The 27818-nt window shown below is 34.9% G+C and overlaps 1 protein-coding gene across 11 annotated transcripts; it reads right to left on the minus strand.

The window, feature by feature from the left end:
• Nucleotides 1–1175: 1175 nt before the first annotated feature.
• Nucleotides 1176–26817, minus strand: BCLAF1 (BCL2 associated transcription factor 1). Of its 11 annotated transcripts, none has more exons than XM_045188811.2 (13): nucleotides 26686–26817; nucleotides 22617–22718; nucleotides 20755–20867; nucleotides 18922–19827; nucleotides 17060–17206; nucleotides 16728–16897; nucleotides 14329–14434; nucleotides 13174–13258; nucleotides 10505–10680; nucleotides 9160–9340; nucleotides 7913–8059; nucleotides 1956–2168; nucleotides 1176–1801 (listed from the first exon to the last, which is right to left on the minus strand). In XM_045188811.2, the coding sequence occupies exons 3-13, from the start codon at nucleotides 20856–20858 to the stop codon at nucleotides 1796–1798; spliced, it is 2241 nt and encodes a 746-aa protein (XP_045044746.1). In that variant the 5' UTR covers nucleotides 20859–20867; nucleotides 22617–22718; nucleotides 26686–26817; the 3' UTR covers nucleotides 1176–1795. The 11 variants fall into 11 exon arrangements, 8 of the variants coding, with proteins under 8 accessions (XP_045044746.1, XP_045044743.1, XP_045044745.1 ...); XM_045188808.2 differs by having other exon boundaries at nucleotides 17060–17725; XM_045188810.2 differs by having other exon boundaries at nucleotides 18922–19833.
• Nucleotides 26818–27818: the final 1001 nt, after the last annotated feature.

Consider the following 27818-nt stretch of genomic DNA (forward strand, 5'->3'; position numbering starts at 1 on the left):
CGATTAAGTCGAAAAGAACCACCACACTTCACAGTCATGCATGCAGATTTAGTATTTAACAAAATAACTGTTAAAAGCTAAATTTATTTGTATAAAATAAAATGGTTGTAAAAATTCTCTTGTACTAGAGATCAAATCCATGTTGCTTTAGCATGTAATTAATCTAACTGGAAGAATATTAGTTATGTCCTGATCAATCCTACACACATATTTGCTTTGACAGTATTTCCTCTGCTCAACAATTTCAGAAAGACCAAACAGAAGAAATCATGCAATACTAAAGATCTTAGGGATGACATATCGAGGTTTATTTTTCATCCTACCCCCTCCCCCAAATAGCTCTTAGCAAATTTAAATTCCCCTGGCTGCAATCAAGGTGCTAGAAAGATTGCAAATTATCAAATGACAATGAGGGCCATACACTTAAGATCTTGAAAAGATTACACTAGCAGAATAAGCATTATCTCCTTTTAATGCAAACATACACAACTTAATTGCTGAATAAAATTTGTTTACTTTTATATATGCTCATAAAGCAGGCATATTTAACATTGAGATTTACTATTTCGGATTTTCATTCATTTAAGGGCAATCAGCATAAGCATAAAGGTAACTGACATTTTCAAGATTATCTACCTAAAATATAGAACCCTAGGGAAGAAAAAAAGAAAAGGCCATTTTACAAACTGCAGTTGAAATAGGAAAAAAAAAGTAAAAACCAAGGTAGATCAATTCTGCAACAAACTTCCTGTCAAAACTTTTTATTGTTGACATTTGAAAAACAAGTCACATAAAATGCTACTAATGAACAGTATGTTGTTCACCTATTTTTTCTTATGGTTAAACAATAAACTCGTATTTCAGCTGTCCCAAAGCTTAAATAAGTATGTAAGATATAAAATCTGGCACATCTTTTTAATGTATCAAGTTATTCTGCAGAATAATCCTCTTCCATACTAGCATGGATGACAAGTTTTGTTTTTAAAAATAAAATGTTTGGTAGGAATGGGATCTTTATTTGCAGTATTATTACAAACCAGTTTCCTCTCTCAAAGAATAGCTGCTATCTAAGACCATGACTCAAACTTTTAAATAAAAATAGAAAGAGTGTAATGAATTTTGAATCCAAATAGTAAAGGCTCCTAAGAATGATCTTTACAGGCCACCCCTTAGTTAAAAAAAAAATCCTCATATTTTGCAATCTTACTAGCTTGTATTCTGAAACATTTCCTGAAGGGTTAAACTAGTTTAGTTTACCAAAGTAACAACATTTTCAGTGGGACACTTCAAAAATTAGTCACCCTATAATGTAGTGTGTTTGAATTAAGGAAAATGTTAGAACAGATGGTTACAGTTAAAATAATTAGTGCAGTCTCTATAAACAACTTCTGTCCAGAAATTTGTATGTGGAGCTAACGTTTACTTCAGCATAAACATTAACAAACAGGGAGGGAATCAGAACTTTCACAGAGTTGTACTTGACCATATCTTATAGACAAAGCAGAATTACAATGCATGTAACAAAAACAGTAAAAGTATTCTTAAAAGTGGATAGTTACAAATAGGGTACGTAACAATTTTCTACTTTATTTCAGTACAATTTTCAACATACAATCTACTATTTTTTCAAGATATTTGAAGACTTAAAACAAAGTTTCTATAGACTACTTGCAAACAGTAAAATTTAAGTAAAATGCTTACATTCTTTATTTGAAAACAAAAATCAGGTTTAAAAAAAAAACAAAAAACAATGGGTGCAAGTTCTGCTGTCTGTCGCAATCTCACTTCAGATTTACTACTCCTAAAAAGAGAAAAAGAGAAGACAAAGATTAGCAAAGGTGTAGTGTATGAAAATAATCCATAATAATCATTGTTCCTAGGAATTAAATAATTAACTAACTGGCCCTTCAAACCCCCCAAAATGTTAGAATCTCTAACAACTTGAAAATTTCTACCTTTTCTTCTTTGCGCCTGTCCTTCTTTTCTTCATTATTTTCCATGGTCTCTTCTTCATCTTCAACAATCCCGTCCCCTTGGTATTTGTCATGAGTCCATTTTGGACTGCTACCTGATTTTTTGAAGTTAAAGCGCCCTCTGCCACGTTGAAAAGTACCACGACCTCTTCCTCTTTTGGCCCAATAATCCACACCATCATCTCTGTCATCATGCTACAGAAAGGTTAAAAACAATTGTCACTGAAATGTCTTTCTTGAAAGAAAATGACTATACCCCCAAATCAGTAAGTCATCGTATTTTCTGAAGCCTTGGTACATGAGACTATTAATGTCCTAAAACACAATAAAACAAAACCAGTAAAACTCAACTTTTCAAAAAAAAAATATATATATATTCTATTGTCAAAGCAAGTAATTACATTTTACTGCTTAGTACCCAAGCATGAAGAGCTGCTCAGACAATTTCTTGGCGAATTTCAACTGCTAAATTACCACCGATTACCAGATTTTTTACTTTTTTCCTTCCCATTATTATTTCAACCTAGACTCACTTGTTACTAAATTATACTGCATGTAAATGTGATAAAATAACCAATATTTTTCCAAAATAATTTACCTTAGTCATAGAGATGTGACAAGTCATAAAAACATCACAACATAATCAACATTAAATAAAGCAGGTGGTATGAATGATAATTTACATGTAGAAACAGATTTTAAAATCGTACTGAGATATAAATCTCAACCAATGTATATTACACATCAATCTTCTGGGCTAGGTAATCTCACATCCCAATCCATGATGGCTTGGTCCCTAGAGAAATATCTTATTTCTTTCTTCACCAATCTGAAGTACTGTACTATTACATTCCAACCTTAATTTTTCATTAACTGTATCCAAAATGAGATGTTTCCCAAATTACAAATTATTATATTAATCAAAACAATCTGCAAAATTGAAAAGTACTTGACTTTGCGGACAAGCAGATGAGTATTACACCCAAAAATACAAAACAAAAAGCCAAAGTTCTCCTGTAATATAATTTCATTAACTGCTGCTTCCCACCTACACAAATGGGAAATAAGGCAAAATGATGCCATGTGAAACAGGAATAAATGGAAACAATGTTGCATAACCTATGGAATACTGGTATTGGTCAACTGCCCAAAAGTCGCTAAAACTTTTTTCAAACGTTGTATGAGCACCTTTTCCAAAACAGAACGTGCCTTTGTGCATACTCATGTAATACGGACCACTCTCCTGCCTACATGACTTAAAAAGCAGTTACACGTGTAAAAGAACACTTACCAATTTCTAATAATCTTATCCTGACCGAACCAATGAAACATCACTAGCTAGAGGTATGCATGACTCCATAAAGAAAATTTAATAACTATCAAAAGTTTAAATTTCAATGTCATAAAGTTTAACTGTAAACTGGAAGTAAACTATTTTAAAATAGTCTGCCACTCAAAATAATACCCACGCAATCACCTAATTTAGGCTTCCTTTTGATATCAGCACAACCAACTCCAGAGTTTGTGTTTTCTTTGTGAGTTTACACAGTATTCCATAAAGCACACAGGTTTTCTAGGGAGAGATACGGGTTTATATCTTAACAGAAACTGTGTGGTTATTTCCTCACTTTACAAGAGCGCCTTGAGGAAACCTAGATAGTCTGTAAAAAGTGCTCAGCCCAGTATGTGACAGGAAAGGACTCGACAAACTGCAGTAGCAATGCTTTATATACTGTTTACCAAGGGAAGGCACTGTTCTGAGCACTTTCCATGTACTTATTCACTTAATCCTCACAATTGCCCTGCAAAATACTGTTACTAATCCTCCTTTAGATAATGAAAAAAACTAAGGCACAGAGAAATTGAGTAACTTGTTCAAGGCCACAGCAGTAGTCCTTTCTACTACCTCTTATTCCACATCACCCACCAAATACACTTCCCAGGTATCCTGGTGGCGGTAAAAAATTACCATACGAAGCAGCTAGAAGTAGAAAACAGAAAAAAGCTATGGCTAAGCTAGACATGAAAGTTAAACTGTTACTTTTAAATTTATAATCATGTGAAATTGACTTAAAAAAACAAACAATGGCTACATTATACTGTGTACTTCAGAAGTTAGCCTGGAAGCTAAGTGACATTTTGATGCTAAACATACTAACTGTTAATCGTCAAGTTCCAACACCCACAATTTAATATTATGACTACTAAAACTTAATTAATTCAGAAATAATAAAGGGACAGAGAAGTTAGATTATATAATACAATCAAAAATGTTGTAAAAAGAGGCCATAATTAGAACCAAGATCTTCTGTATCTCCTTTTCTCTATAGAATGATCAAGTTTCAAAGTGTTAAATTGTATTAAAACTCTAATCCTTTTTTTTTTTAAGTTTTTTAAATTTATTTTTAGAGAGATGGGAGGGGAGAGAGAAACAGGAAGAGAAACATCAATGTGTGATTGCCTCTCACACGCCCCCTACTGGGGACCTGGCCTGCAACCTAGGAAAGTGCCCTGACTGGGAATTGAATCAGCGAACGGAGGCAGGCCAGCACTCAATCCGCTGAGCCACACCAGCCAGGGCTAAAACTCCAATCTTGAACCCCCTTTCCCACTAGGGATTTTCTCTTTCTCAGAATACAACACCAACTCAACATTGAGAACCTGCCCAATGCAGCATGTTTCTACCACTTGTTCCAACTTCATATACTTGCCCCTCCAGAGAATTTCAGGTTCTAAGACTATTCTCTCTCCTGGAATACTTATAATTGAAAGCATTACAGAATCTGCATAAATCCAAGTTTTAAGATGGGAAATTTCAGAAGAGTGCAACAAATGTTACTATTACTCTGTACTGGAAGGATGATTATGTTGCTTGCAAAACCCAGGCCCATACATGAGTTCAAATTCGGACCCTGCTTCTTCTAGCCGTGTAACTTCTAACTTTGGTCAAGCCACTCAATCTCTGCATACCTCAGTGTTTTTCATTCGTAAAGTGAAATAACGGCCCCACCGCAAGAGAATTTTATAATGGTGCACAGCAAAGTACATATTCTCATCATCATTATTACTAAGTATTGTTTCATTAACATGGACAAAACTTCCAGGCTGATAAATTATTCTGAAAGGACCTAGGGGAATGATTAGTTTTCAACTTCATTTCCTCTGAGTTATATTTTTGTTTATATTTCTATTCTCAACGCTAGCTGCCTAAGAAGTCAATTATCTTTACTGCAAAATCTTTTAAATTTAAATATCCATTTAAAAACCAGTTATTTCACTGGCTCATTAATTAAGAAACAAAATGTTAATTTTGGGAATTGATTTTAAGAAATAAATGTATTAATATGCTATTTTTACTTCTAGTGAACATCACTCTGTGACAAATGCACATTGTATACTTAATACAGAAAGAAAAAATTTTAACTATAACACAGAACAGCAATATATAAAATGTTACCACTACTTGTAACCAAATCCTTAAAATATCACTCTTCTTGATTAGTAAAACTGCTGTCTAATTACAGGCCAATCTAAAATGATTGTGTCCCAATTTAAGGTAAAAATATGATACCAGGTTATGAAATAATGCCAGAGATAAATGAAGGTCTGACCTAAATTATTTGTAAAATATTACAAGTATTTTTTAAAATCTACTAACTTCTCATTTCCCTTTGAATTTTTTGACCCTTCACATTTGATCTACTCTTTGGCATTTTTACCATCACTCACTCCCCACATCTTTGCAAAGTCAGCTTAACAACCCCTTTTCTTCTGAGTGATATTATAATGGCCTTAGCTGTGACCTGTAAAAAGATGGCTGCTACATCTCTCTCTCTCTAGACCATGTATTAGCACGTATGCATTGTACATCTCTACTTGATTTCTCCTGGCTATTTCAAGAATAGAACTTAATCTCCTCAAATACCCGTCTTTCTTCCGTTATATCCCCTGGATCTTAGAGAATTTCTTCTCACTACCAACACCCAACCAGTGGGTCCCTGAGTTAAGTCCTCATAAATATTACTCTCTTAACTTTTCTCAAATCTAGCCCCTTTTCTCAGACAGTATCACTCAGATGTATCTGTTCCCACAGCACAATTCTTCTAAAAACTGCTTTACACCCACACTTCCACAACTTGGCTCCTGCTTTTGCTAAGTTTACCCAAACTTATAACAATCATCTAGCCATCTGAGTTCTAGAGTTCTCTGTATCAGGGTATTTCAGGACTTCTGCTACCTACAGTATACCTGCCTATCTTTTAAGCTCAAGATTTGAGCCAAGGTCCTTTACAAAGTTTCTCCTAATCATCATTCCCTTTGCAATAAACCACAATTTCCTTCTTTGAAGAAAATCCACAATATGTATTTCGAATGCTTGTTTCTCCATTACTAGTCTCTAAGCCAAAAATTAGAATTATATTTATGTGTTCCCATTCTTCAGATCTATCATAAATAGTAGGTTGTTAGTACATAATTTCTTAAATCAGAAATAAGATGGATCTTTTAAACTACTTATACTGTAACTGGATAAAAGGCCTTGTACTTTCTAGACTAAATTTAAGCAACTCAAGCATAAATTTCTCCTCATAGGAGCATATGTTGAGTGAGTATTATCATAATGTACCGTGTAAAAATTTAACTTTTTTGGACTCTTGGTGGTTAAAGTCCTCAAAAAAGAGGCAAATAGGAACTAATTTCAAAAATAAGTATGATGCCCATTCTCCAAACAAAATATCAGTCCACTTCAGAACACAGCTCTATCCTCTAACTTAGATGTGCCATGGAAATTCCTGCTCATTCAAGTACAGAGTGCAGCAGAAGTAGGTTTACATTTGATCCTCTGGAAAATACAAAAAGACATACTAATACATGAATAAACTGTTCTACATACTCACAGCTATTAACCTAGGTTTGCCCCACCCCGTACATATTCACAAAAGCCAAATGAAAGATACAATTCTGTAAATCCAGTACCACATTCCTACTTGCTTCAACAAAACTACTAGGTCTTAACTAGTCTCTGAAACATGACTTTCCCGAGAAGCTATGACAAAAACGAATACAGTAGTACCTCAGTACTCATCATGAATTCGAAACTCGGGACGAGTGCTAAACAGACAAATACCAAACCATAAAGCATTTTCTCTTGCAAGGCGGCATCATGACCCACACAGGTTCTAGCAAGTGTGATGAGTCCCGAGCAAAGCACCCAGTGCTGTAATGTTTTTTTCTTGTCAAAATGTGACAAATACCTGGTGTGACGAGTTCTGAAACTGTCAAGTACTGAGGTATGACTATACTGCTGGCAACAGTTTCGGTGTTTCCTTAAGTCTGCATCTATAATGCAGGACAGACCCTTTTCCTCCATGCTGAACTGCAGAAGATTTCCATCACTACCTAGTGAATCATTCAGGACCCAACTCCTCTGGTTTCATCCCTTAGAAAATTACTCCAAGAGAGAAAAGCATCGCAAGAAAACATCAAACTAGTGTATCTAGCAACTTCTCCATGTCATTTTTCATCCTTCTTTTATCCCAATGAAAGTTAACAGCCTCCCTGAAATCCTTAATTACATGTAGAATTCTTCTCCTTGTCCTTCATTTAAACAACTGCCTGTGATGATGGTAGGTATATCTTAATGAGAAGTTCCGCAAGTATCACTGTCTTATAGACAGATAAAACATTAACTTTCTTCACTGAATGTGGCTATCAAATCAGGTATATTTTTAGATAACCCTGATCAGCCCACAGGTGATGTCAATAAAGTACAGACAGGACTAAAGGGCCCCCCATTTTCAAAACTTCAAATCATCTGGGTAATGAATTTTTTAAAAGATTGCCCACATTATAGTGAAATCTTATCATAGTAGTGGATATCTGCACCCAGTATGCTTTGAAAATTAATGCAAACCAAATAAACACAGATTTCTAACACCCACCAAGAAGTACTTCTTGCTCTTTGGGGTATATTCTGGATCCCATTCCTCTTCCTTCGGTCTCTTTTGAAAAGTAGTATTTGAGTTGTTTGGACCAGTATTTGTCCCAGCAAAAACTCCTCTGGCTCTTCCTCTGCCTCTAATTCGAAACTGATTAACATTAACAAAGTTGTTTAGTAATGCAATCAAAGGCATTTAAGTTGCATGCACACTACAATTTTACTGCAGTAACAAAAAACATATGCCCTAATTTTCTTCCTAAATCCCAACTTATAGCCACTGAGGGTGGAAAAGGGTGGCCATTTTATATCACAGGCCAAAAAAAACCTGCCTTTTGAAAGTGAGGTTAAGAAGAAATGCACAAAAACTAAGAATTGGAATACTACACTTTCATGGCCTGAACTAGTATTTTAAAATAATCTAGTTAGTTCTTTTCCCTCTGACTACCCAAAAGAGCTGTCTACTTCCTTTCCATTATTATAGGAGCCAAGTACTCAAGTACACCTATCACCATATAAGCAAAGCTCTTGTTTCCCAAATGACCTAATCAATGATGAACTCTATAATAACCAACTGGAACTCAATCAAGGTAGAAATGTGAATCTAAAAATTAAAGAGTCAGGAAGAAAATACACTACTATGAACTCATTAAATTAATAATTAAAACAAACCTATTAAAACATGAAGGTAATATGTATGCTATGCAGAATAAAAAGTTATGATTTCTATGATTAATACACATATAAACAAGGACTTGAAGAAAACAGGGAAAAGTAAAAATGTTATAATAAAGAGATGAACATATACATTTTTAAAAATGTTTTTAGATAATCTTTCAAAACTAAGTGATTTAAAAAATGGATCTCAATCAGTAACTTCCCTTGACTCTTAAGATATTTAAGCAGGATGTACAGTTATTGATTCCAAAGTTAAGAAATGTATCTAGTTTATATAGATGCTTCTAGATCTCAAAATGCATTTCTTTTATTCTTTTTTAATTTGGCAAAAACTTTCTTTTTTCCTCTATGTACAAAAAAAAGCATCGTACCAGCTCCAGCCCCTCCTCCCTCCCCCTAAGTGGCATTTCTTAATGAAGAACATACTTCAAATACCATTTCATTTTTTTCAAGGCTAAATCTAACTGCAGGAATAATGAATCACATAACGGAGACTGTCTAAGTCACATCATTTAACTTTCCTTATATATAGTTAAGTCCTAGCAAATGATCAAAGATAATTTTATTACTTACAAAGGTTCCTCGTGGTCGGCTAACTCCTGCAAAGCCCGAATATTCTTTCAGTTCATGGTGAGTTTTAAATTCTTCTTCTCGTTCTTTCTTACTCTCCTTTTCTTCTCGAGAACTGGGAGAAGAAGGTGATGCTGAAGAGGATGAAGATCGAGAATGATCTTGCTCTCTACTTTTATGTTTACTGAAAAATAAATAAAGAAAACAAGAAAAACATATGTGCTATCTTTAAAAAGATGAAGGCCTTGTTGAGTCTTACAATAAGAGGGATATTTTTCAAGTCAAAAAACTATCCCCTATTAAAATGATTACATAACTAAGATGATTGGGTGTTAAACTTTGACAGTCTATTTGCATTCGCCTTCAATATTTGGTTTACATCACTACTGAAAACCATACTACGGCTTGCTAGTTAGAAACTAGCAGTCTGGAAACTTCAAGTATGAGGTTCAGTTCTTCAATATTTTTAACTTATTTTTTGTTATTTTATGGAAAGAAAAAGAAAAGTAGGAAAAAGTAAGAATGTTCTTAAAGGTCAAGTTTCAAAATGACTGCAGTTTGTATACCATGGGTGAGAACAGTTGGTATGGTTTGGGCCATAACTCCATTATAGAAATAAAAAAACATGACATTACAAATACCAGTCAGAAATAAAAAACACAAGTAAAATCCATTTACCTAATACCAAAAAAACCAAAAACCAAAAAACCCCCCAAAACCCCAAAAGCAAACAAAAAAACACCCCCCAAAACAATTATCTATTATACTTAACATTCCTATTATTTATTTGACTCTATGGTGATCAATTTTACATGAATCTAATGCAACACCCGAAAAGGTCGTACCTGCAATAACTCTTACCACTGCTAACAGTATCCATGGAAACATTACTTTGAAAGACTAATACACAATGCTATTTCATAAAAACTAGTCCTTCCTCCCCCCCCATCTCTCCCATGTTAAACCACTAGAAATCAGTTTAAAATTCTTGTACTCTGGGTGTTATGAGTTGAAAAAGTGCGGAATCAAGCATAACGAACCAAAGTTCTTACACAAACTGTTTCTAGAAATGCACTGCATTGAAGTCCAACCTCCTGATGTAGCCTGGATAATAGGACACATTAATTTGTCATTTTTTTTTTCAGTGTTAGCTTGCTATTCCAAAGTTTTTGTCCTCATCCACCATAAGCCGTGTAAAAGACAAATACATTTTTGCTGTAAAACAAATAATTTTAATTGTTTAAATTTAAACATTCGATTACACAGTCAAAATTGAAAGCAATTAAGCTGACAATTATTAAAGGCTAATTAGAAGCTAAAACCTAATTCAGATAGTTTTAACAATTACCTGTCATCTTTGTAAGATTTGAATTCCTTGTAATCTTTTGGAGTTTTTTCTTGCTTTCTTGACCCACTGGATTCCCTGGAGCCCTTGGAATCCCCACGTTCTTTACTTCTTTCTTTTCTCCGACGATCAATGTCATGCCGAAGATCAGCAGAATCACACCTTAATTTTTTGTCTCCCTATAAAAGACAGATGAAAAATAAATTTCAGGGGAGGTATAGAAAAAAAAAAAGTATATATATATAGAGAGAGTGCGAGCCAAATTTTATACCAGTTTCTAAAGTGACATTTTAAGATCAGGAAAAAATGGATCATAAACTACTTCTATACTTAGTTTTTGTTAAATAAAATAAAATAAAATAAAATGTACTTGATTGTTTTTGCTAAACATTTGTGGACACAAGTGCAGCCAAGACTGGTAAAGTTATTAAAATCTAGTTATCTTGAAAACATCCTACGTTTTGTTCAAAGCAATCCATAAACTTTTGTACAGTAAAATGATATAATTATTTTTCTGCTCAGCAATCCTCATTATCACCCCTCACCATTACAAATAGCATTTTTAAAAGATAGTTAAACAATGACAAAGGTTATAATCTATATTTGTGGTATAGCCATCTGCCTATAAAGTTAAGGTATCCTAAAGTAATGGTTTTAATTACTGAAATCTCATTATCATCGAGCTCTTTCCAAAGAAGTTGACCAACCCAATAAAAACCACTTAAAGTAAGAATTCTGTAATTTTCGTAACATGCAACTGGAATAATGATTAATGAAACCAACTGAAGTTGAACAAGGGTAGAAACAAAGCCAGAAAGACATTATTCCCAATCCTGTACTCAGTATCTTAGGCCATATACTGCCCTTTCTCAATTCAGGTATTGTAACGGACATTAGTTTAACTGGGTCACAATTCACCTCCTTCTTGTTCCATTTCTTTTTCAAATACTATATAATTTAGGAAGATGGAAAGAGGAATCTAGGAATGAAGAAAAATTACACATCAGTAAGATGCTAATAATGTGGACATCCTTGCTAATAGTCAGCAATAAATAGTACTGGGAAGTCTAGCTATGATATTTATAAGCATTCATAAACCAGAAAGTATAAATATATCTCCAAATGAAAACTACTCACCTATTTGCTCCCAGGCTAACCAAGAAAATTTAATCAAGAGCAAAAATCTTCCTATTCACCTAGGTATTACCAACCCCACAAGTAACAAGCTAAGGAAAGTGAAAGTAGTACATAAACTCAAAGCTATATGTATATTACACATTAACACATGTTAATTATTCAGATAGGAAGATGAAAGATAAAAAGCAATGTCATATCCTCTTATCCATCCATTAGTAACCACTATTTTCTCTTCCAGATCAAAATCTAATCTGAGTAATTAGAGAAGCAAAACGCTCAGTGTCAGGGCACAAGTACAGACTAAATTGTTTGCAAAACAAAACCGACACTGAATCCTAGTATTGAAAGTGAAAGTCCAAATTAGTATTTACTTCTCAGAATCCAAGATCAATATGCTCCATGCAAAGAAACCATTTTTTTCCTATGCTCTAAATTCCTATCTAGTAAGCTATACTTAAAAATTTGTACACAACTGTTAATAAAAGCTTCTAGTAATAAAAATACCAACGTTTTCATAATAATCCCATCGTTCAACAACTCTCCAAAACAGATGTATTCCCATTCTTCTGGTTGGAAAACCAACATCCAAGCAGCTAAATGTTTTCCAAATATCAGAGACAGTATTTGGTGACAGCCCAAATTGAAACAAAGCAGTACTTCCAAACCACCTAACCTTTTCATTACAACAGCTGCTCTCTTTCTACTTTTCCCTACGTATTCTAACTAAACTTTTATGGCCTGTCACATGACTGGCCTACCTAGAAAATGTCAATTTTGAATTATAGAGTGTATCAAAGCCCCCCTAATAACTGAACTCCATTCCCATAGAGCCCCCCGAAGCCAGTCATTCACAGGCTCCTTTAAATATTCATCCCCACAAATCCACGAATATTCTAACAGTGACATAACTTTTGTTCCAAACGTTCACTTATAAATCAGTTCTTAGAATGTTTATTTCTTAGTCCAGATCAAAAATGCCCAGTAGCACTAGATTACTTCTGTGAAGAACCTAGAGATATTAATTTAAGCACACATACATCAAGAAACATTTATTCTGGCTCATTCATTTCCCCTCAAAACTTTATTGAAACCCTAATATAATTTGTATCACTGCTTTTATAATTTTCCTTTGTCTACCCATTCATTCTTTACTCTTTTCTTAAAAGTAATGTCTTCCTTTCATTAGCATTTTTAAAAAATTACCCTTGATTTAGGGAGCATTTGAGGTCCCGCTCTCTGGCATCTGGCAACAGTTTGGCTCAAATAAACTCATAAAAATTCTCAAAAAAAATTACTCTTGATTTAACTTAAGTACACGGTATAGTGTCAGCTTAATTTCTTCTAGAAAGGCACACTGTGTGTATGTATGTATGAATGTATATACATGTGAATATATATATGTATGTATATATAGTATATTAATAAGTTAAAAACAGAAGGTATCTGTAAACATTTTACCTAGACAAACTATGCTACATATGTATCATTGACAAAGCTGAACTTAATGTGAGAAAAACATTTCCCTTCAAACATACCTTTTGAATTTCTTCTTTAAAAACTCTCTCTTCCCCTGCTAAACGGGTATGCTTCCTCAGGGCACTTGGAGAGATGTCAATTCTCCTTAATGTAAAATAAAGTCTATTTGTAGTCACATTAACTTAATAATTCCAATTATAATTTTTCATTTTTGTAAAGAAAATACTAGACCATTATTTCTCTACTGATCAACTAATTTAACATAGTAAATTATTACTCTAATTACTAATAGATAATTAAGAAATAAAACTACTTCCACTGTAGGTATTACAGTGGAAGTAGTAAAAATGAATTAAAATGTTTCAACCAGATTTTTATAAAGCCTGACCTCTTAGAACATCAAACTTATTTTAATCAAAAAAGAAATATTTATCTTGATTAAATTTTAAGTGTCAACCATTATACAATTATAATACATACTTAATATCCCCAATGAAAACATGAATAGGATCATTTATTCCTAAGTCTCCAATATTTTTAGTATTCAGTGGATCTTTAGTTTCATCGTGCCTCTCCTTGCCTTTTTAAGCTAGTGTCAGTTGCAACTTCCCATTGCTTTTTCAGTAGTTGCCACCAAAACCACACCTACTATGTAATAAGCACTGTTATATACTTTATAATCAATAATACTAATTGTCACCACTACCATGCAAAATAGGCATTGCTATCTTACTTTGTAGGTGGAAAAAAACTAATGTTTAAAGACTAAATAACTTGTTCATCACAATGCAATGAAGTGACAAGCAGAGCCAAAATTTAAAAATACTTATACTTGTCTAACTTGGACATTCATGCTCTTTTCATGAAAACAGGTCTACCTCTCCACCGAGCATTTTAATTTTACAAACACATTGGAATTAAACTAATTCAAGGGTTACTCTAAGCATTGAACCGCTTCCCCCGCAAAAATGTGGTAGCTATTTTTAATTCCATACTGGGGAGTGACAAGAGTATTTTAAATTCTAACAACCAGGTTAAGCCAAAAGAAAAAAAAATAAAAACAAATGACAAACACATTTATTCAAGGTATAAATCAGGAATAAAACCAAAGTTCATTTGTATAATGATGATAGCATAGTTCCAATGTAATTTGTTTAAACGCTGTCTTCCAATCAAAACAGCATTTTGGCATGTCCATTCAATAGTACACGTACCTGTGTATCTCCGGGCTCTTTTGCCGGGTACTATGTTCTTCAGTGGCTTTCTGATAGGAAGTGAACCTCTCGTTTAGGGACATTGCAGGTGATTTGAAGTATTGCTCTGTTGATTTAGGAGAAATACTGCCCAATTAGTTACAAAGGAATTTTCATTTGTGACAGAAGGGCATGTAGCAGGTGAAAAGAAAATAAAAATACTCAAGAAACCTAGCAGAAGAGAATCAAGTGTTACAAAGAGCTCCTCCTACCCTGTCCCTTTTATATATAACTCTTGTACCTCAACAGAAAACTGATGCAAAATTTCTCACAGATCCCTGTCAATACTACATATAATCCAAAAACAATAGATTAAACTGAAGAGTCTCTAATCCATTCCGATAATGCACTACTTCCTCAAACAGAACAAAACGATATGTGAATATCCTTATACACCTTGCCAATATGAACAAGTAAATTTATTTCAAGTAACCATTTGCAGAAAACAAAAATACTAAAGTAACTACATAGCTGGTTTTAGTAAACTAATAAAATTATTTCCATCCATAACTATACTGACAACAAAAATTGGATTTAAGAAAAAATTGAATACTGCTATTTCCATTGGAAAATGTTTTTTCAATCAATTAACTTTCATTAATTACTCCAAAAATCTGGCATCTTGGCAAACCTGACAGCACATTTGATATTAATACCTTGTCTTTCTTTTAACAATTTTAAAATTATAGTGATATCAATACTGATTAGTTTTTAAACTAGTTCAAGATATGCTGTAAATGTAAAATACGAAGACGTATAAAGTCATGAAATGTTACATTACGAAGCAAGCTATCTGCTTAACAGGTCAACATACATCTTTGTCAACTTACCGCCCAATATCCAGCACATGTCTCATAACCAATCATTAAAACTTGAAACGGCCACTACAAGGGTAGTGCCTCAATCATAATTCCATGAAACCCAGGAATTTGAGCTAGCAACTCAGTTTTTATGCCATTTTTGCCAGGAAGACAGAAGATTCAACTTTGCCTGTATCTTTCAACAGCTATTTTACTTTGAAACATGGATTTTGCCATTTCAAAACATATTCCAGGACCTAGTTACAATGAAAAAGAAAACATCACTGGGCATTTTCAGCTCTAAATTAAGAAAGAGCTGTTCAGATCGGTTGCACAATACCAATAATAAAACACAACTACAGTTCTTAAAAAAAAAATGAAAATGAAAAAGAAAAAATTGTATCAAAACCTGATCTCAAAATTTAGCAATAAATTTTAAAATGTGGAGACAGGTAAAAAAAAAAAAAAAAAGGTGAAAAAAGAAAAATATTAATGTTTCGTATTTTATGTACCACAGTAATATGGTCATAAACAGGTTCACACACCTAGTTATAGCCAAATAACAAAACTCTTGTTACCACATTTAAGTAATTACAGTCAAAAAAGAAATTATTCAGTTTTGAAATATCAAGTGCATAAAGAATTGCTAGTCATGAGTTTCAACTATTAGAATGAGTTGTTCTCATGTCAAAAGACGAATGTGATTTAAAAAATGGCTTTTAAGACCAACAGCCATGGAGATTCCTGAGTTTAAGAACCTACTTCATAGTACGCTGCCTTTTAAACACAAAAACAAAAAACAAAACGTAATTGCCCAAAAACTGGTACCCTAAACCTTTGAAAATAATTAGTAATTTGTAACTAGAATGAAATCCTAAACACATCATACTTCAGTTGACATAAACACCCTTTATCATCTTTAGTATCTGAAGAAATCTTGTATCTTATCCTAATTAGTCGTTATCCATGTAATCACTACCAATCTAAAATTCTATTAAGTTTCTTGTGTCCCGTTTAAAAATCCTATCAATTTTCTCTAGTTTATTTATCATGTAAACAAGCTAAGTATTATAACAAACTAACACAAAAACAAGATAGGAAATTAACACAGTTTTCCCACAGGTTTCAGGTTTTAAAAGTTGAGAAAAATTCTTAGTAATATTCAATAACAATACTGCTTGTCCATTGTAAATCTATGTCAAGAGTAGATTATAAAGCATATATACATATGACGCAATGAAAGGAAATCTGTAAGCATTCTGTACTTCAAATAGAATATAATGGCACGTTTCAAAAAGACTTTTAGCATTAAATAAATCTACATCACGTTTTACCACGCTGTAAATTTTTAGGGTATGTTTTCACTCTAATCATTTCAGTCACTTTTTATAAATATCTTCCTGCTAACAAGACTGATACCTCTTTTCATGAAACATTCCTTTGTCCAAATTTTTAACAATGTCTGTATACCTGCTATCCCCGGAGTATATTGATCATTAAGCACAGCTGTTCATCTTCTTTTATTTGCAGGAGAAATTTAATACACCATACTGAACATACCTTTAACATGATGAACCAAGGATACAATGTGCTGAATAAATGACTCTGAAGTGCTTTTGCTGGCCTGTGGCAACTTAATGTGGTCAAAGATGGATCGGAATTCTTGCTCCTTCTTGACAGAATGGACAAGTGTACTAGCAAGTAGCCTGTCTTTAGTCAAGGAAGCAGGTCTGGAACATATTGGTACAAACACACATACAAACAAAATATACCATTGGTTTCAATATGAAAATGGGAAATATGTTCAGAAAGTAAAATAATTAACTGGGATATTAACTAACCACCCACATTTTAAAAGCCATTTTATTTACTGGGCTTCACTGTGAAATTACCTGTTAGAATCATCGAGAGGAACAGGGGCCATTTTGAGTTTGACTTCAGGACGATGAGAATCACTGGCTATCATTTTGATCCTAAGTGGGCTCTCCTCTCTGAAGGTAGACTTTTCTCGTGCATCCAGATTCTTGTGTAGAGGGGGACTGTAATCAAAGAGGTCTTTGAGCTTTTCAGACTTTACCTGCTCAGGTGACTGAGTTTCTTTCTTTACTGTTATTCTCTCAGAATTTTTGTCGTCTTCCTTGTGCTTATCTTTTGTAGTGCTAGGCCTCTCCACTACATATCCAGTCTCTTTAAGTTTATAATTCTTTTCTTCTCTAAATCCATCACTTTCTCTATTGCCTTTCAGTGAAACTTTGGACTTGTACTTGGTTCCTTCCTCCTCAGTATTCCGGTGAGATGCAGTAGCAAAATTTTTACCCTGATCTGCAAGGACTGACTTCCTGAACTGTCTATAATCCTCTGTCTCCTCTGTGTCATCCCCTTCTGAATCATTAAACTTTTGTTTTCCAGACTCTTTATCACTGAAGTAATCTAGAGCTTCCTGATCTTCCCATTCTCCCTCTGCCCTCCCTTTCTCTGATCCTTTCTCCTTTGGAGCCTCTTTTTCCCTGGTATTACCCCTATCAAGCAGGAATACTCTAGACTCTTCATCTGTGAACCTGTGAATAAGCAAAGAAGAGGATGGTAACTCTGGATTGCATTCACTGTGGATAATTTGCATACTTAAACGTGCTGACCAATACCACAGGACCAGTAATGAGAGGGAAAAAACCCTACAGGAAGGGTTTTCAGGTTTCACTTTTTAAATAGCACTTATGTACTGAGTTTTTAAATAAATTTATATAATAGACTTCCTGAAGTTTAAAAAGCAAAGCCATTCTCAAAAACCTGTTCTATTTAGTCATAGCTCACAATTCTACACTAACAAATCCAAATTTCCAGAGATTCTGTACAACAGCTTAAGTTTAATTTCTGAGGCTAAAAACCACTAGTAACTAATATACTTATCTATTAGAATTCTACTTATGATTATACACAAAATTTCAGATTTTAGTTATTTGTTAATATAAGAAAAGTTCACAAAATTGGACTTTAATGTAGTTGATAATACTAAATACTCTATCTGAATCATAAAATAGTTCATATATACTTTACTGTAGAAAATAATGACTTCTGGAAATATTAAAGTACAAACGATGTATCAAGTACAATAAGAAAATTCTAGATTGCACAGCACTGTATACCACAAATAGCATGCTTGCTCTATTTTCTTATTTTTAAGTCGACCACATTACATTAGAAAAGTTTTCAATGAGTTTAGCAACATTTGAAATTAGAATTTAAACAAAGCATGTTTAAAACATCACTAGGTCAGTAGAAATACCATTATCTTCTCTATGGTCAGGCAGATTTATTAAAATACTGCAGCTGGACTGTTTATAATACCAAACGAGAACATGAAACAGAATTGCATTATTTATGTAGGTCACATTACAGTGCTGAAGAGAACAAAATAAGCTTTCAAAGCTCTAACATTACAAAATAAACCTCTAAAAATATTTTGTTTTTACATGTTAGCTATCAGTCATGCTTTACCCTACTCAATTCTTTGCTTACGTTAACTTACTAAAAATGGTTAAAATTAAAAAGAAATATAAATTAGTTTCTATTAAAGCACTTAACTTCCAAAGTTAGGGAGATATGAGTGAAACCAATTAACTTGAAATTAACTTATAGAGAAGTCAAGCAAAAAGAGCTAAATACACATCATAATGTAATTTTAAGTCTTGTAAGAAATACAAATAGAATTAAAGGACAAATATTAATATTTTAATCTAAATTCTCTACTTCTTACCTTTTTAAGAATTTTCCTGTCTTTGCAGATTCCTGATCTCCACCATCAGGATAAAATGAAGAACGTCCCCTAGCCTCATCTCTTGGAGCATTTTGTGGTGTGATTGTCTTTGCAGGGCTTCTTCGTGAAGGGATGTGATGAATTGGACTATTCTGAGAAGGACTATAGCGACTAGATCCATTCCCAACAGAACCAGACCCAGACCTTTCAGGACTATGCTGAATGGAATGTGAATGCTGAGAGGGGGTATTTTTTGCAGAGTGAACTGTACTGAGCATGGGTGCATCAGAGCAAGATGAACTCTGACTAGGTGGTGTAGCAATCGGTGAAGGAGAGTGGGGTGATCTAGGACTATTATCATAAGCTGAAAGGCCAGGCCAAATATCACCAGATGTGGCTGATGATTTATTAAACTCATCAATAGATTCAGATGGGTCATGTTCAAATGTATCTTTCGGTTCCTCCTGTGACTTATTTTTCAAAGGACTCTCTTCTTGGGGCTCCCCTTCAGATTTTTTGGTTTGTTTTTCCTGAGACCCTCGTCTTTTAGAGACAGGAGATTTGCTATATGGGGATGAAGAACGAGAAGAGGATGATCTGGGAGACCTAGAGGATCTATATGACCGACGAGATCTGCTTCGGGATCTTTGAGAGGAAACGGATCTTCTTTTTGGACTCCTGGAACGTGAGCGACCTCGTCTAGGACTCCTCGAGTGTCTTCTATTCCAGACAGGTCTATAGCCACCTCGATGATATCTACCTCCTCCACCTTGATAATACCCTCTACCCCTTCCTCTGTACCCATAAGGTCGTCTCATTCCTCTATTATTTCTGTAATCTCGCCGATAATCTCTAGAATAAATACGATCTCTACTACGAGATCTTGAATACGTCCTCGAACGAGACCTAGAACTAAAAATGAAATAAATATCAATGCAATAAAAACAAACTATTCCATCCTACCATTCTAAATACTATGAGTTAACTATAACAAGTATATCAATTGTCAAAGCTAAAAATATATATTAAAAAACAACTCATATATAAAAGTTTAGTGTTTTTGATGAAGGAACTCTCATTTCTAAGATGAATATTGAGAAAATAAATTAAAGGCCTTAGAAATGAAGGCACAGAAAATGGGGGGGGGAGACATATCCAACAGAACATAATGACAAATTATAATACATTTATTCAAGCACTTAAAGTGATAGTATAAAAGAATTTTTAATGTCACAGAATACTCATCAATGAAATGCCAGTGGCCAAATACACACATAATATAAAATTAGGTTTAGAAAAATAATCCAGGAAAAATCATAACCTAGTATTAATTCTTAATAAAGTAGGCTTACTTTTATTTTTAATTTATGGTTTCTATTTTCTACGCTAAGTATGTTTAACTATTTAAAGAAAGACAACCAGTCAAACATTTTTAACAAAAGAATAAACGTATGGAGACCCTGAGTCAAAAATAGTAAGAAACTATGAAATAATATGTAGATTGCTTACTGCCAGATAATTGTTCCTTATTCAATTAATCTCTTAACATATAGAAAAATACAAGAAATTTACCACTTAGTACACAGTACATTAAGAATCTGAGATGTTGAGTCAGACTAGCTGGATTCTAATCTATGCCTTGCTATTTACTAGCTTACAACCTGGACAATTCTCAATTTCTCTAACTCTAAAATGAGGGTAACAATAGATGAATTTGACGAGGTTCTTTCAGAATAAAATATTAATGAATTTAACAGTGTATCATTATAGTAAGCACTCCATAAGTATTAGCTGATATGATTATCATCAAGACTTAAAAGCACGGTAATTCACCTGTATCTCTTCTTTCTAGAGTGTGACCTTGATCTTGACCGAGAACTAGACTGTGATCTAGACTTTGATCTTGAAGAATGTGATCTAGAATTGGAGCGACCCATTTTTTTCTCCTAGTAAAACGAGACCAAAAAACGTTAAAAATCACAACATAACTGAACAAATTTCACATTATATAACATTTTCAGATACAAATTAAACTTTACAAGATACGTTTCTCAAAGGGTATTATTCATCCTCATTCTTTTCAAGTGAATACTAATAAGGCAGTCAATTATTCCTAACTAAAAACTATTTTCACCTGCATGAAAGGTATTGTATGTATTGAAGACACAACAGAAAATTTCTATGGACTGCCCCACCCATGTGCCTCAATCCAAAAAAGGCAGTAGCTGCAGAAGTCAGAAAGAGCAATGATACTGGACTACAGCAGTATGTTCGATGTTATTCCAAACCCAATACAAATGCCTACCTCTCCTATAAAAGATAAATAACAACAAAGTATTACAGATAAGGAATCTGAAACAAAGAAAATACAAGTGGCTTAAAATTAAAGAAAAATAAACCTACCAGAATGACATCACAATGCTTCACGGCCTTGAAATGGGACTAAATTGACCACTTCATGCATACAATACTGCTTGGAATGGTGACTAGTCTTCTAGCAAAATAAAGGCCACTAAATCTCTAAACAGCTGAGGTCATGGTTCTGTTCTCAACAGTTATGACTGTGGACTAAAAATGGACTTATCAGTGCCTAGCCTACCCTGTAGCTTTCTGGTAAGAACATGAAACTGGAGAGATGGCTTCAAGAAAGAGATTGGAGCTATAAGAAAAAGAGAATTGGGTACCAGTATTCTAACTTTTCTAAACACTATTTAGAATCTAACGTAATTAGTATCCAATTAGACCTCAGAAATCAGTAATAGTACTAACTTGATTTATAGATCTACTCTTCACAAAAATTTATTTACATATATCTCCCAAGTTTATTTTTGCTACAATTTCCGGATTTCCACTAACTCGTTACTCAAAATTATAATTGTTTCTATAAAACTGACTGACTAAACTTCTAACAGCATACAATTGCCATATATTTAAACCATTTCTCCTACAACTAAGTATTTTTGAAGGTACTTACTTACTTTACCTGCCTTGACTTTGCTCAGCATTATGAAACACTATTTAGCAATGTATCATTATAGTAAGTTGAATTATAGATAAGAGCAATGACAACGTCTGCATTCTTCCCCATCAAAAAACATAAATGACAATTCAAGGTTTCTGACAAATATTTATTTCAAAATACAACATAACTATCCTCAAATAGACAAATACCAGCCTTGTCTTCTCTCACTCTTTATTCTAAGTAAGAAATATATAAAGACAGTATGTTCCTCAGAATTGTAGTAAGGACTAAATGAGTTGACACAAGTAACACACTTAATAAAAAATTTAGCACATAATAAGCAATCAACTTTAATTACATTAACACCAATATAATGGGGGGGGAAAGCTAAGTTATAGAACTCATGTATAAATAAGGGAAAATGAGTTAAATAAGCAAGATTATTTTGTCTTGCTTTACTTTTAAATAGCTTTGTGTGTTCTGAGTCTTTAAATAGATGTGTTTATAGAAATAGAAGCAGACACAATTTAGAAGCAAGAGAGATAAAGAGAATCTTTTTCCTAAAACTAACTTTTAAATTCTGGCTTACTTCATATAAGCTACCAAAAACAAAAACAAAAAAACTTCAGACCACATCACTTTTAATCATTCAGCCTGAATCCTGAGTTCAGTAGTCAGTCACATTTTTTCCAAATAAGCCCAACTGAAAACAAGAAAAATGAATACTATGTACCTTGGGTTTTATGCAGGATCAAGTAATCAAGTGAAGTCTTTGCGATACTGTAAAATTATTCCTGCAGAGAATGGTCTCAGAGTGTAAACTAAATTCAAAGTCCTGGCAAAAATAAAAAACACGAGTTTGATTTATGGTAAATTAAATACACACTGTTTACAATTCTTTATACTCAGCTCTGCAATAAACTCTTAATAAAGGCACTACATGATTTCAGGGAAGGGAAAACTGAATTAGGAAATAAACTTTAACCATAAAGCTTGAAGAATTTTTTTTGTTCTAATCAGAAGGGAACAGTGTATTATTAAACTGAGAGCACCTTTACTTCTTAAATACCTGAACTGCTATGCTGTCATCCTATCAGAAAATTCTGAAGTGGCTAACATAATGCCATCTTGTCAGATACATGTAATTAGTATTCTTAATGCTATAATTTATAATTTATCTAAAATGAGTTCATTTTAATGCTGCTACTTATTCTCTCAGCCACTGCCTTTCATACAGTTCAGCTTCATCTAAAACTGATTTTTTGTAACTCATACAACAAACATCACAGTAACTCTAAGTTTTGTGTCTAAAAGTATTTTGACACATGTATGGCAGACATTCCAGTATCAGAACAGCCAGTAAATTAAACAAGTATCAACTGGAAGCCAATACTCTTCCTAAATTAATTTACTATTATTCAAATAAATTTAAGTTTTACACAAAATATTAAGCAGTTATCAATACTGAAATGGTTAGCCTTATGATAATTCACTTATTATCAATTACATGCAAAGGATAGACCAAAAAACACTAAGGGAGCAAAAGCTAAAGTAAGGAATACAAGATTGATTACATGTCTATACTCAAGGAATTCACAAATGGGCTTAAATGGGAAAAAACACACATCAATATGAAATCTTACAAAGTAATAGATCCAATTAAAAAATGCAATAAAGGAACATGTATAAAGGACCCACGGAAAAGCCAAAGACAGGGAGTGGTGGCAGGTAAATGCAGACAACAGTACTTGAATAATAATAATAAAAAAAATTTTTAAATAAAAAATGCAATAAAATTAGGACTACAAAGCAGAAGAAATGGTAAGATCAAACTGGTAAACCAAGAACAATGTCCCCTAAATAACCATGCCCTTACTGCTAGGGGAGGGGAGATTAAGAGTTGAGGTTTAGCCCTGGCTGGTGTGGCCCAGTGGATTGAGCACTGCCCTGTGGGCTGAAAGGTCACTGGTTTGATTCCCAGTCAGAGCACATGCCTGGGTTGTGGGCCAAATCCCTGGTTGGGGGCATGCAAGAGCAACTGATCATAATATGTCTCTCACACATCGATGTTTCTCTCTCTCTCTTTCTCCTTTCCCCCTCTCTAAAAATAAATAAATAAAATATTTTTAAAAAAAGAGTTGAGGTTCAAAGTAGGAAGGAGGAATAGGAACCTAGTGATTGAGGGAAGCATGCTCAAGTAAAAAGTAGCAAAAACAAAAGGTCACAGATCAGACACAAACACTTTCTAAAAAGTGTGTATATTTATAGTTTTAAAAATATTAAGTCCCCCAAGTGGGCTGAAAAACTAATCTTCTAAACTAGTGTGTTATGAAACTTTATTGTGACCTAGAAGTCCAATACTACTGAGATTCACTGCTAGAAGTGATATAAGTTTCATTTTAGTTAAAAAATCCAAAAGGCTAATTTTAATTTCTATATATCCAGACAAGAACTGCCAAATCTCTCTCATGATTTTTTGAAGTTCCAAGAAAATATACACTAGAAATAGCAAAGTGAGGGGGAGAGGGTCTGTAGACTGTTAGACTAGGAGATACATATTCTCATGCACAATCTATAAATATATTCAAGTATCCATACTAAGAACTCAATGATCATATGTAAAATATGACACACAATGTACTTAACATTTAATTATAACATTTAATATAAATACAAGTATTTGACCTTTTATATTAAAATATCTAATATAGTCAGTAAAAGACTATAATCAACTCAGCTATTTAAAAGAAAATGCAATTCTATGTACAAAGCACAGTGCTATGTATCATGGAAACATGACTATGTAAGAGATTCCTGCCATCCAAAAACCAACTAGGGAGGAAAAGAAATAAACAAATCAAATCACAGCAAAATAAATATCTAATACCAACCATGTGCCAAGAACTGTGCTGACTTTAAAATCAGGTCATTTTATTCTCATAATCTCATATGCTACATAAACCCCATCTTTCAAATGCCGAGAACGCCAAGCTTTCAGAATTCCTTTGCATTTATAAGGTGCTTATTACAAGCCAGGCACTATTATTCTAGAGCTAGAAACAGAGTATTTTAAGTGAGACATGTTGGATGTTTTGATTTTCTATCTACTTCTTTGTTAATAAATCACTGTAAATGACAAAGAATTCAGCTAGTGTTCAACTAATGATTTTGAAAGTAGTTTCTGTAAACTCCCAATCCAAAGCTCTACGTAGAACTGAAAAGCTTTCTCCATTTCTACAAGTCTTCTCATGAAAATCTAGTACAACTAGCTACCCACATAAATTAGTCAATAAATTCTAGTAGAACTGAGCCTACAGGTCTGTCTCCAAATCCTAAAATACTGTTCTTCCCAATGAATTGTCATCTCTAGCTAAATCTCCTTTGCCACCATTTTAATTATCTGAATTAAGGGGAATTCCAATGTTTACCACAATATAACACTGAAAGCATGGCAACCTTAAAACAAGATGCTACAAGCCATCGGTAGACAGACTTTAAATTGGTCCACCGTGAGTTACTTTACACACAATCCTTCCCTCCAAATTATTTATCCTAAATTGGGTAGGATAACATAAAAGCACAAATAAACTTGTAGCAGTTTTTCCTATGTAAATGTTCTTGTATAAACAGTGGGTCAACCATTCCAACTAGACTCCAACTGGAAAGAGAATTCACAAGAGGGATAAGGAATTGTTCTGCTTTTTAATTCCCCCAAATATCTGCAAGGTGCTACTGCAAAAATTGATGTCTGAAATAGTTAATCTCTTTACATCAGTTTTGGTCATGCTCGTATTCAGCTTTGGTCTCCTTTTTTTCCCAATTTTAAAACCCTGTAAAAAATTTGAACTATAAAAGTAGTTGCCAGTACTGCTCCTTGATTCTGATAAATCTTAAAAATAAATAAAGCCAACTTAGGGACTTAGACGAAAATGTGCACAAAATCTCTAATCTACCAATCATGGCTACATTTCTGACACGATGTAATGGGCTGAATCGCTTGTTGAAAGGACTTGGCTTCGCCTGTACCACTGGAGAACTGCCCTTTCCGCCCCGTATTCGTAGGACCACTCAGATCATCAGCTAAGACCCATCCTAGGAAGCTGTAACTAGGCACCAACTGTAACTAGTTCACCGTTCCTCCAAAACACAGTGGGTTGCTATTGGGTTGCCAAGGGGACCCGAGAAGACTAACGCCGGGGGAAATTTTCCCCCAACACCAAGGACGGAGGTGGATTCGGAATTCAGTTACGAGGAACAGAACAGCATCCTTACACAGACCAGAGTAACAAAAATGAGGTATAAGCCGACGGGTGGCGAGAAGTCGGGAAAGAGGATTTTAAAGACGCGAAAAACAGTGGCGATCCCGGCCAATGAGTACCCAAGTTGCACTTCTCACAGCCCCGGGAGACATAGGCGGGGAACCGAGAAAGAAGGAAGCGCGCGTGCGCGGGCCAAGCGTACAGTCGGGCGCGCGCAGGGGTCTAGGCCGAGGAAATGGGGGAAGGGTTGAAAAGGATGATATGCGCACGCGCACGAAGAGGCCGCGCGGTCTCTGGATCTCCACCAGCTTCGCAGCCACCGCACCGGGACCGTTCTCGCTGCTCACTCCCCCGCCCCAAACTTTTGGCCCTGGTGACTCAAAAACCCGTGGGGAAACGCATAAATAACGGCATAACGTCTCCTGGGCTCTCGGGTCGCCGCCAATCCGCCGCCACCCACAAAAGGCTCAACAATATTCATTTGCCCTTGGTATTCACTACCCTTGAGTGAATTCACTACCCTGAATGCACCGCGAGGCCTACCTGACACCCCGAAGGACGGTTCCCGGGACTTATCTTCCTTGTAACTACACAGCGGCCATTTCCCGACTCAAGAACGGGAGGAAAACCATAGAGGGATCTTCGACGCGCTAGCTCATTTTCGTCACTTCCGATTCAGGGCGTGGCCTCTGGTGCCGCTAAATAACAGGGCAAGCCCCGCCCACCTTCCCGCCCTAAACCCGCTCCCTGGCCGCTGTTAAGATGTTTCCTGAGGCTTTCTGGGAAGTCGCGTGGCTGGTCTCGCGAGAAGTTCTGGCGGCCCCGCCCTTCGGTCTTTAGCAGCTTCCTCGGCGCGAACGGATGGTGGGTTGGGGTGGAGTGATTTGCTAGAGGCATGTAGTCGCCTGGATTTACAGTGGGATTTGTTGGCTCCCCTGCCTGACTTTAAGGGAGCTCTTTGAACCTATCTTTCGCCCCCCTTTTTTTTGCTCGTTTAATTCTTTCCTTTTGTGGGCCGACTCAAACCAAGCCAGAGCCAAAAGCACAGTCTCACTCTTAGGGAAAGACCGGGAGGCAAGAAGAGGTTCTGTTAGCACAGCTCGTGTCCCTACGCCAAGAAGCACTGAATTCCTTATTGGACGCCTCACTGTAAACTAGGAAGTTACACTTTCGCTCTGATAAAAAATGTGCCAAACGCACTTCGCTACTATAAAAATGGCCACGATCTAAGACCCTTTCCTGAGATGCGTCCGCCCAATTCCGCTACCCCCTGGCGGAGCTCTCGCCGCAGAACTCCCAAGGGGCTTCGGCGGCCCTGGCGGTTTTCGTCACGGATGCTTGTTTCCTCGCGACGCTGTCGAAGTTTTTCCGCCTTGGCACCTCGAAGCATTGGCATAGGCTGAAAAATAAAGCAGCAGCTTAACGATCGTGTGTGCCGGCCGAAAAACGACAAACCTTGGTCTGCCGAAAATACGAGATTATACCTAGGCAAACCACGTTTGAACTGGATAGAATATCACAAGTCATAGCACATTTTCTATTAATACTTCTCTGAGCCACCCTTTCTTTCTTACGGCCTACAACCCTTATTACTTTGATGTTTAGGGATGTAAACCACCTTAAGGATTTCAAGGTTGTCATTAGCAACCAGTGTTCTGTCAGGTAAATCCATTACC

Source organism: Desmodus rotundus, chromosome 11 (genome assembly GCF_022682495.2).
Source record: "Desmodus rotundus isolate HL8 chromosome 11, HLdesRot8A.1, whole genome shotgun sequence".
NCBI classification, from domain to species: Eukaryota; Metazoa; Chordata; class Mammalia; order Chiroptera; family Phyllostomidae; genus Desmodus; species Desmodus rotundus.

Excerpts from the sequence above, each read along its gene's own strand:
- BCLAF1 (XM_024551892.3), bottom strand. The coding sequence starts at position 20,858 with ATGGGTCGCTCCAATTCTAGATCACATTCTTCAAGATCAAAGTCTAGA. Across the intron at positions 16,898-17,059 it reads CCTCTCGATGATTCTAACAG|ACCTGCTTCCTTGACTAAAG; the intron begins GTAATTTCACAG and ends AATATGTTCCAG. Across the intron at positions 8,060-9,159 it reads GCCGACCACGAGGAACCTTT|TTTCGAATTAGAGGCAGAGG; the intron begins GTAAGTAATAAA and ends AATGTTAATCAG.